Below are 10,000 nucleotides of genomic sequence, written 5' to 3'. Positions count from 1 at the left end.
AAACAAGACTTTTAAAAATATTCATTAAGTCTCCGCCGCGCGCTACGCACAGGCAACGCAAACACTGGACTGCATCTCATTGCACTTTCATTTAAAACGAAAATAAATGGTCCTGTTTTTTTTACCAACATCACACACTGGTGATGAAAAATGGCATCACTCAGCCACGAGCCTAACTTATCACATTATTTAATAATAAGTAAGAAATACATTCAGATATATTCTCTGCCAGAGCGAGGGAGGGAGGGGGGGAGGGAGGGAGGGAGGGAGGGAGGGAGGGAGAGAGGCAAGAGCAGAGAGAGATAGAGAGGAGGGAGGACTAAATCTCGCTCACCTCATCTCCCTCTTTTTCCTTCCACCGTTTACCTTTCTATATGTCTTCCTTCCTCCCTTCCTTCATCTTTCCCTCACTTACTCACTCACTCATCCTCGTACGCACTCACTCACTACCCACTCGCTCTCTTTCCTCTCCCTCCATTCTTTCCACCTTCCTCCCCCCTTTTCTCCCTCCCAACCACAAACTCACGCATCCCCGTCCTCCTCCCTCTCCACTTCAACTCTTCTCTTGGTATCTCCCTCTCTCCATTCCCTTCTGTCTCCTTCTCTCACTTCCTCGTTTTCGGCGCTCGCGACATTAATCATGCAATCACCCCCTGGTCACATCTTTTAATTCGTGTTGCGTTATTCATTCACGCAAATACCAACCCGGGCCAAACAACAAACGCCGGAGATAGGAGAATGGACAAAGAAGGGTAAGGGAAGGACAGAGAATGAAGAAACAACAACACCGGCCTGGAATGAGCCCTCCGCATTTTCCAAGACGCATTCCCCGCCGATGAACCAGTCATTTCCGCCCACCTTGAGAACTATGGCGCGGCCGAGTGATCGTCCTTCACTCTGCGGAAGGCAACCGACACCCATCGTATCAGTGCAAGCGCTTTCCTCAGGACGACCAATTGTGATGGGAGAGACACTACTCGAACACTTGGACGAATACCATGTGGGGCCCTGTTGCAACACTGCACCCAGCACCGGATGGCACGCCTCAATCATGCAGCCTTGCTCTTATTTCTGACACTATTTCCTGTTAACAATCCTTGTTTTATGGCCTATCTTAAAAATAATCGTCAAATATAAAAATAACAGCATCTCGGTCTCCCTACAACAGCGAGAAATAGGGGAAAAAATAAACCACTTCCTCTCTATAGCATAAAAAAGCTTTCTGAATATAACCAACAGCGTATCAATGTTACACTGGGTCTCGCCTATAAGCACATAAACCGCTGGCTAAAAGCTTTGTTCTCGGAGCTGACTAATCCTCAACCATATTACCAGGTCAGCCATTACACCTCCATCCAATCTAACGCATAAAACCTCTCAACTACAGCAATATAACGGCCTCCACATCCGCCTTCTCCAATAAGATGATTCATGGAGGCAACACGTCATCCCTTAGATACCCGAACCTTCTGGGAATAGCCATCGGCAGCATCGCAGCTCATCACGCATGGCTTTTCTAGGAGTTTAGATCATCATTAACGGATGCGGAATAACGCATAAACTAAAAAAGAAAAGGCTACTTACGCACTGGTGTCTTTTTTATATATTATTTTAAATATATATATCGGTTGAGTTTCTTACCTGAAAAGAGAGAAAATTATAAATTAGTCTTACGTCAGGATAAAACGTTTAAATGCCTTTCCTATTGCAACACAAATGCATAAAAAATAAACGAGTCTCAGCCTGAAAATGGGAGAGAAAAGCAAATTGATTAAGCTAGCCCTCAAAATACATTACGTTTTCTTTCTTCTTCGAAAAAGAAAACTGGAATGGGAGACTATTTCATTAAGACACCTCGTTTATTTCGAGCATTTCTATAACAAAACAAAACAAGAGAAAACAAAACAAAACGTAATAAAAAACAAATATATATATATAATACCACTTTCGGCTTATTTTCCTCACACACGTCGTCGGTATGACCATAATATAAATCGTATACTGGGCTCGTTTTGTTTATACCAACTCTTCATGTAAAAACGCTTTCATCGATAAGTCAAAAGTAAAAACAAACAGCTGACTGCGGTGATATCACAAGCCATCATGCGTCTGTTTCCTTAATCTCATTTAAAAAAAATCCTCTCATATCACGTTACAAACAATGGACTGGATAATCCTTTTGTCCTCTTAACCTAAAATATGGACATAAATAATCCCTTTGATACCAAGCAAACGTATAATAACACAGAGCGAGGCGGGAATGCGCAGCAGCGTGAATGGCGAAGTATTTTCACTGGACCTTTTCACGTTAAAGTAATGGGTGATTTAATCTAATATCACCCCAACTGTCACATCAAGTTGGTTAGCGTTGTGCTAAATATCCACGACAAGAAAAAAACTTGTCCACGGCAGTAATAAAGCCGACTTACGAAGGGAAAAAAATCAAAACGCCGCTGTAAGCCTCCGCATCCATATGCAACAGTTGGCGCGGATAAACTGCATCGTGTAAACATGTAAACCCGTGTGTAATAAAATAAAAAAATAATAATAATCACCTTGCCAACGCCACTAACGCCTCTCATCGTCGGTCCGCTTTTCACGAACGGAAATCCACCACCCAAGATAAGGCCTTTAAAAACGATATTATCCTCGGAACACCACACGGCTGCCACACACCCACCGCCACCGCCGCCGGTACCACCACGGGACAGACTACCCCATTTAAATGTCCCGCTCGCCTACCGGAGCCATAGGGGCGAGATTGCCTTGTCAGGGAGACGGTTAGGACCACCTTGTGCAACACACGTACGTACACACAAACACACACACCTGCTCGCATCCCAGGATATCGTACATATCTCTATTACTTTTTGCGCGCACTTCATTATTTAACAAAAAAAAAGGGGCGGAAAAAAAAAACATACGCGCTTATTCCTGCAAACATAATTGGAATTCTCTTCACCTCCGCCGCTGTGAATTCCGACCCACAAAATGGTTAACGGTAACCATTGTGAGAACATGTTAGTCCCTTTAATACCGTGCTAGCATCCGGCGGGCGACCGACACACCTGCCTCTCGCGCTCGCCTCAGCTGCTGCCGTTTTAAACTCCCCTGTAACGAATAGGCGAAAGATGGACCTGCGCTCCAAGTTCAATACTGAGTCCGCAACGAGAGGCTGGAGGTGGAGGCGGAATGAAACCGTAATGGGCCCGGACTGGTGCGATTGGAACAGCCCTGTTACCAAGAGCCTGTGTTTATATCTGATCTGCATTTATTGCTTACTGACGAGCGCACTTTCCGTAGAGGTAACCCAAAGACAAAAATAAACAAAAACACACATCTGCATAACCATAACGCAATGCAGAGAGACAGACATAGATGGATAGATATATAAATAGATAGACAGACACACACACGCAGGCACGCATGCACGCCCCCCTCCCCCACACACGCACACACGCACGCACGAACGCACGCACGCACGCGCGCACACACACACACACACACACACACACACACACACACACACACACACACACACACACACACACACACACACACACACACACACACACACACACACACGTGTGTATGTATGTGTGTATATATATACATTTATATATAATATATAAAATATAATATATAACACATACATATATATGTATACATGTCTGTATATATGCATGTGTATGTGTATGTGTATGTGTATGTGTGTGTGTGTGTGTGTGTGTGTGTGTGTGTGTGTGTGTGTGTGTGTGTGTGTGTGTGTGTGTGTGTGTGTGTGTGTGTGTGTGTGTAAATATGTGTGTGTGTATAAATGTGTGTGTGTGTGTGTGTGTGTGTGTGTGTGTGTGTGTGTGTGTGTGTGTGTGTGTGTGTGTGTGTGTGTGTGTGTGTGTGTGTGTGTGTGTATATACACTTAGTATATATATATACATATATAGTTGTACAAACACATATAAATATAACAACAACCTATATTCATACATCCACAAACATAAAGCCACACACGCACAGCCAACATATCTAAATAAATAATGAAAGCATCCACCGTCCAGGCATACAGCTCTCCCCACTCTGCTCGTTCCAACGGCAATGAAGATTCGTTCATTCGTTCGTTTCATCAAATCTTGTCGTCCTCACTGTCCTCGTCGTCGTCCTCGTCGTCGTCGTCGTCGTCTTCGTCTTCGTCTTCGTCTTCGTCTTCGTCTTCGTCTTCGTCTTCGTCTTCGTCTTCGTCTTCGTCTTCGTCTTCGTCTTCGTCTTCGTCTTCGTCTTCGTCTTCGTCTTCGTCTTCGTCTTCGTCTTCGTCTTCGTCTTCGTCTTCGTCTTCGTCTTCGTCTTCGTCTTCGTCTTCGTCTTCGTCTTCGTCTTCGTCTTCGTCTTCGTCTTCGTCTTCGTCTTCGTCTTCTTCTTCTTCTTCTTCTTCTTCTTCTTCTTCTTCTTCTTCTTCTTCTTCTTCTTCTTCTTCTTCTTCTTCTTCTTCTTCTTCTTCTTCTTCTTCTTCTTCTTCTTCTTCTTCTTCTTCTTCTTCTTCTTCCTCCTCCTCCTCCTCCTCCTCCTCCTCTTCCTCTTCCTCCTCTTATGATCTTCGTGATTTACGACACAAATCAGAACAACTTGCGCTCGACGGTCGAGGGCTGCCTTCCAGAAAACTCTCCTCGAACGTACTTTCTCGCAGGTAAAGGGCCATCGCGGGATTAAGCGGAAGTTGGCTGCATATCAAATCTAGGTAGATGAAGGGGAAAAGAAAAATGGGAGGGAGGGAGGGAGGGAGGGAAAGAGCGAGAGAAGGAACAAGGGAGGGAGGGTGGGAGAGATAGGAGAATAAAAGAGGGGAGGTGAGACAAAGACAATATACATAATGCAAAAACACTTATATAATGTGTGTGTGTGTGTGTGTGTGTGTGTGTGTGTGTGTGTGTGTGTGTGTGTGTGTGTGTGTGTGTGTGTGTGTGTGTGTGTGTGTGTATGTGTGTATGTGTGTATGTGTGTATGTGTGTATGTGTGTATGTATGTATGTATGTATGTATGTATGTATGTATGTATGTATGTATGTATGTATGTATGTATGTATGTATGTATGTATGTATGTATGTAATGTATGTAATGTATGTAATGTATGTAATTGATGTATGTGTGTGTGTCTGTGAGTGTGTGTGTGTGTGTGTGTGTGTGTGTGTGTGTGTGTGTGTGTGTGTGTGTGTGTGTGTGTGTGTGTGTGTGTGTGTGTGTGTGTGTGTGATACTATATATCATATATATTACATATGTATGAGGAAGGGAGGGAGAGAGAGAGAGAGAGAGAGAGAGAGAGAGAGAGAGAGAGAGAGAGAGAGAGAGAGAGAGAGAGAGAGAGAGAGAGAGAGAGAGAGAGAGAGAGAGAGAGAGAGAGAGAGAGAGAGAGAGAGAGAGAGAGAGAGAGAGAATAAAGACAGGGAAGAGGAAATTACTCAGGATCCAATTTCCTTTTTAAAAAAATCGTTCAGGTAATCAACTAAGCGACTGATTCCATCCACAGAAAATAAGAGAAACCCAAAGTGATCTTCATAGGCACTTTAATTAGATCATTCTGGCGATTACCTTTCCAATATATCCCGTAGCTCATCAAAGGCATTCATCCTGGCCCTGGTTCCGCGATCATTACAACACGCGAAAAAAAAAGAAAAAAAGTCCAATACATGCAGGTAATTCACTTGATCAGACGATATAGCGACATGACTAAGCGCCAGTGCTGTATGGAGGGCTGTACGCTTCTAACTTTTAACACCAAGCTCCCCAAAGACCAGTTAGGCTACACAAAGACAATATGAAAACTCGCCTCCCGCCCGCTATTTGTACGTGACCTGACTATCAACATATGATTTAGATACTTTAAAAGGAACTTCTGGCATATAATACAATCGTGACTACGGACGGCCATTTTTCACACTCGGAATATATATTCCCTGTATTAAAACTAAAACATTCTTGTGGCAGGATCGGCTGAAACCATTTCAGTATACGATTCAAATCTGCGTTTATCGGTCATAAGATACAGGGAGGCCGAGGGGTGGGGGTGGGGGTGGGGGTGAGAATCCGTTTTTTACTACGCTCCGTACAAAGAAAATGGACTACATGTAGGGGGAGACCTCTCTATATCTAAATGTACTCCTATCTTGACAGTTTCGTATTTACACACGGGTCAGACATCCTAATACAAGCAAATACAGCAAGAGTGAGTAGTAAAAATATATTCCGCACATCCAAATACCACTTTTGTTACCAGGAAACAGTAAATTCATCAGGATATCTCATTCGGAGCCTTCGCTAAAGCCACATTTATCTCTCGCTGGGCAAAGTGGTGCTACCGGTTGTTTGCAACTTTTTAGACTGCAACACAATTAACATCAAAGGCTCCGTTTCGCCCACTCATTTGCACAACTTCTCGGTAATGTTCTAAGGACAGGCAGAGAACTGCTGGCTGCTTCTACCAACGGAAGCTGAAATAGTACAAGGGGGACCTCCAAACTTCATCACACACGACTTCTGGCAGCAGTAAAGACAAGCTGGAAAACGAAAGAGGACTGTCACCGCCGCAAGATATTGGGGAATGTTCAGTGATTCACCAACCCCGCTACAATATATGCAAGTCAAACAATGCAAGGATGCAATGTGTGTTGCGCGCTGGGGGCGAAACCATGCGAGCGGTCACTGCACCAGTTTACCTCAGCATCCCCTGCCTTGAGAGAGCTGGGAACAAAAGCTCAACACACTGTTGTTTGTTTGATCATAACCTGCTTTTGAGGGAGGAAGTAAAATAAATTCTTGAGTTAATGGCCAGTAAAACCTAGCGCTCTTCTGGGTCTGTTCACTAGTATCGCAGAGAGAAAGAATGCCTGATTCATGTAATTCTTTCCCATCTCAGTTAAATGCCATGGTATATTATGTTATGATCCCGTGATCTCATCGCATTTCAGCTGCAAGGAGGTTCTCCGAATGCGTTTACTTTACAACTTACTCTTCCCGGAACGAAGCAACAATGCAAATTCTCACTGCTTCCTAAAAAGGGGTGCGCTGGGTACATTTACCCAAGTCAGATATATAAAAGTGCCCGTTACTCATCAGGAAACAGCCAGCCTGTACCCGCGACACCCCATCTTCAATCAAGCATGGTGAGCCACTACGCACTCGTCCCCTGGTGCCACTTTGTCCTTCACGGCCCAGTGAGCACATCAGGCGAGTCACTACAGTGCCACATTATTCTTAAATCAAAAGTGGTCACACAGGCTTGCCATTCTAATGCCACACTGCCCCCCTAAAGTGTAAGAAAAAGCACACAATCCAGCCACTGTAAAGTCACACACCCCGCCAATGGCCAAACATTATGATTTTTCTCGTTTATAAAAACGCTACAGCTCCGCCTACTCCAAGCATCACTTTCGCACCCTGCTAAAGCACGCCGTAATACTGATCGATGGGTATTTGCATAATACGCTGACCTTTCATATGCATCATGGCTCACCATAATGTAGTTTACTGCATGCTCTTCTTTGAGAGGAGAAGGCATTATGCAAATTTCCTCAAATGAGGTCACAGCCAAGGGAATCGGCTGCTGATATTTCTGTCGCGAAGATCCGAGCGCGGCAGTTTACGGAACAGGACATTGAGTTCCGAAAGCGAGCATATAAGGCGTAAGTGAGGTTGGGCGGTGAAGTGGCGCTGTGGGCCTGGCTGGTGGCAGTGCTGGTCGCAGGACTCGAGGGGCGGGTGCCGAGTGCCACACAAAGGCACCACTGTTGCCAGCCCTCCCGCGTCCCTCTCCGCCGCCACGCTCCCCTCACCACCGCCACTAGCACCTACCCTCGTCTGGCACCCGCTGGCACTTTCAATGACCTGAAAATATATATGAAACATTGCTTGTTCTTCCCCCAGCACCTGACGCTGCTCTGAGGAGCGACGGCCACAAGAGCCGACTCTTCCGTCAGCGCCTCCCTCTGTAGCCCCGTTCTCTTACCTTTTCTCCTCCCGCTGCGGCGTGCTTCGCTCTGCCCTCTGGCGCCCGGTCTCACCCTTGACCTCTTCCTATACACCAGCAGGACACAGGCGTGGTCGGCGTGTGTCGGGTGTCCCCTAGTGACAGTGCCGCACCCACACGCCCATGCCAGCCTATCCTTGTCTGGCTCGCTCGCCGGCCCCCGCCCGTACTGCACGCGGATCAGGAGATTGCGAGTGGACAGCAGGCGCGATGCCCGTTGCTGATGCTGACGCTGGCCGGGGCTCCGCGCGCGCCATAGTGTCATCTTACCCAGAGGAAGGTGTCATGGCGGGGCGCGGAGGGAGGACGGGGCAGGGCAGGCGCAGGAGCAGAGGGAGAGGGTGGGTAGAAGGGGACGAGGGGGGAGGAGGGGAGCCTCGCCCAACGAACTTTCTGGCTGGCCCTACAACTGCCACCCTTCGGCCGGCCTCCCTCCCCGTCACCAGCCGCCTGTCGCCACCACGTGTCGCCCCTCCTCCACCATCCTTCGCTCGACTTCCGCCTGAAACCCTGCACTAATGAACTCCGTCGTCCACGAATGAGCTTTCTATATATCGCATGACGTCGCGCCTCAGAAACATTCAGATTCAATTTTGATAATCCAGCCTCGCATTGAATCACCACCGCCCGCCCGGACTAAAATGTGAAAATTCGCCATACTTAGAAAATAATACACAGTAATGAAAGGTAAATGTCTGAAAAAGAGTCGCAAAGCTAGCGTCCAGTAAACACCCTCCCAGTGCCGCTGCATCCGAACGCCAGCAAACAGCACGATTGGCCCAATCGGGAAATAATCGCAGCGCACTTCCTCCTCACGGCCTAATCCTTTTCCATAGCTTGGGAACAGTGCCCACACAACACGATCGCTCGCCGTGAACTAAGACCAGCGTCGGATGCTGCTATTTCTGAATAGAGTTCTAATTGGAAAGTCATTAGGGCGCAACTGGTTAGCTTATACGCGCATTTCACGAGACACGATGATTGCATTCAGCAATTAATGACCACGCTACTCGGCGACAAATGATTTCCTGCACGCAAAGGTGCTGTTGATGTCATGTGTATCAGCAGTGAATTCAATGCGAATATTTGCCTACGCATATTAGTAAAAGCCTTTCATCTAATGCTTATTCAGGCGAAATCAGACGCCAAAAATAGTCTAATGATATTTCTTTAGGTATACGAATAGTTGGTAAGTATCAAAATCTTTTTCCCGGTATAAATGACCTGTCTCTGACACTGCTAGTGAAGTGGTCAGACGACCAAGCTGTTGACACCGGCGAATCATATTTTTGTCCAATGGATGGCACTTACGGCCTTTAGATGGTGCCATCAAAAGACCCCAATGATGTTGCTTTCACTCAACCTCCCCGTATATAGACAGCATAATCTGCTGTGGTCATCCTACTCACTGCGGCGCTGCCACAACCTATTAGCACAGAAGTCCAAGTTATTGTACTGTAACCACTTTTAATTTTAGTCAAAGCGATATCATCACCAGCGGGCAGGTAAGGCAGACATGACGCCACGACTTGTGTACCTAAAAAAAAAAAAGAACAAAAAAAAAAATACTTTTCCCAAAGAGGTTTCTCGTTTACAAAAGTTTCCAATGAACAAAATCGGGAACGAACAGATTAGAAACCCGTTAGATCAGACTTATTCGAAAGATTAAAATTAGATCGGAGACGCATTCTGAACGCTCCTCAAACATGAAATTCTCGCCAAGATCAAAGGAGGTGTATTCCCTGCAATAAAATTCGGAAGTTCAGAAAGGGTGAGGCATTACGCCACAGCCGCCGTTATGCCCCTTGCCTGATGGTAAGAAAGGAGGAGAAAGGGAAAGAAGGAAAGGGAAAGAAGGAGAGGGAGAGGCAGAGAGGGAAGAGTGGGGAAGAGGGAAAGAGCGAGGGAAGAGTGGGGGAGAGGCAGAGAGGGAGGAGTGAGGAAGAGGGAAAGAGAGAGGGAAGAGTGAGGGAGAGAAGAGAGA

The 10,000-nt window shown here is 46.2% G+C and overlaps 1 protein-coding gene across 4 annotated transcripts in view; it reads right to left on the bottom strand.

Moving 5' to 3' along the window:
• LOC125027134 (membrane-associated guanylate kinase, WW and PDZ domain-containing protein 1-like) overlaps positions 1–10,000 on the bottom strand; it is a 224,514-nt gene that overhangs the window by 61,967 nt on the left and 152,547 nt on the right. For 2 of the 4 annotated variants that reach the window (XM_047615986.1, XM_047615987.1), the window contains exon 1: positions 7,996–8,296. The exons of the other annotated variants lie outside the window; for them this stretch is intronic. In XM_047615986.1, the coding sequence (XP_047471942.1) occupies positions 7,996–8,281 (286 nt within the window). In that variant the 5' untranslated portion in view covers positions 8,282–8,296. Of the gene's footprint in view, positions 1–7,995; positions 8,297–10,000 lie in introns of those variants that run through there. 4 annotated transcript variants of the gene reach the window in all.

This window comes from Penaeus chinensis, chromosome 7, assembly GCF_019202785.1.
Source record: "Penaeus chinensis breed Huanghai No. 1 chromosome 7, ASM1920278v2, whole genome shotgun sequence".
Taxonomy (NCBI): Eukaryota; Metazoa; Arthropoda; class Malacostraca; order Decapoda; family Penaeidae; genus Penaeus; species Penaeus chinensis.
This window is presented reverse-complemented; position numbering and strand designations above follow the sequence as displayed.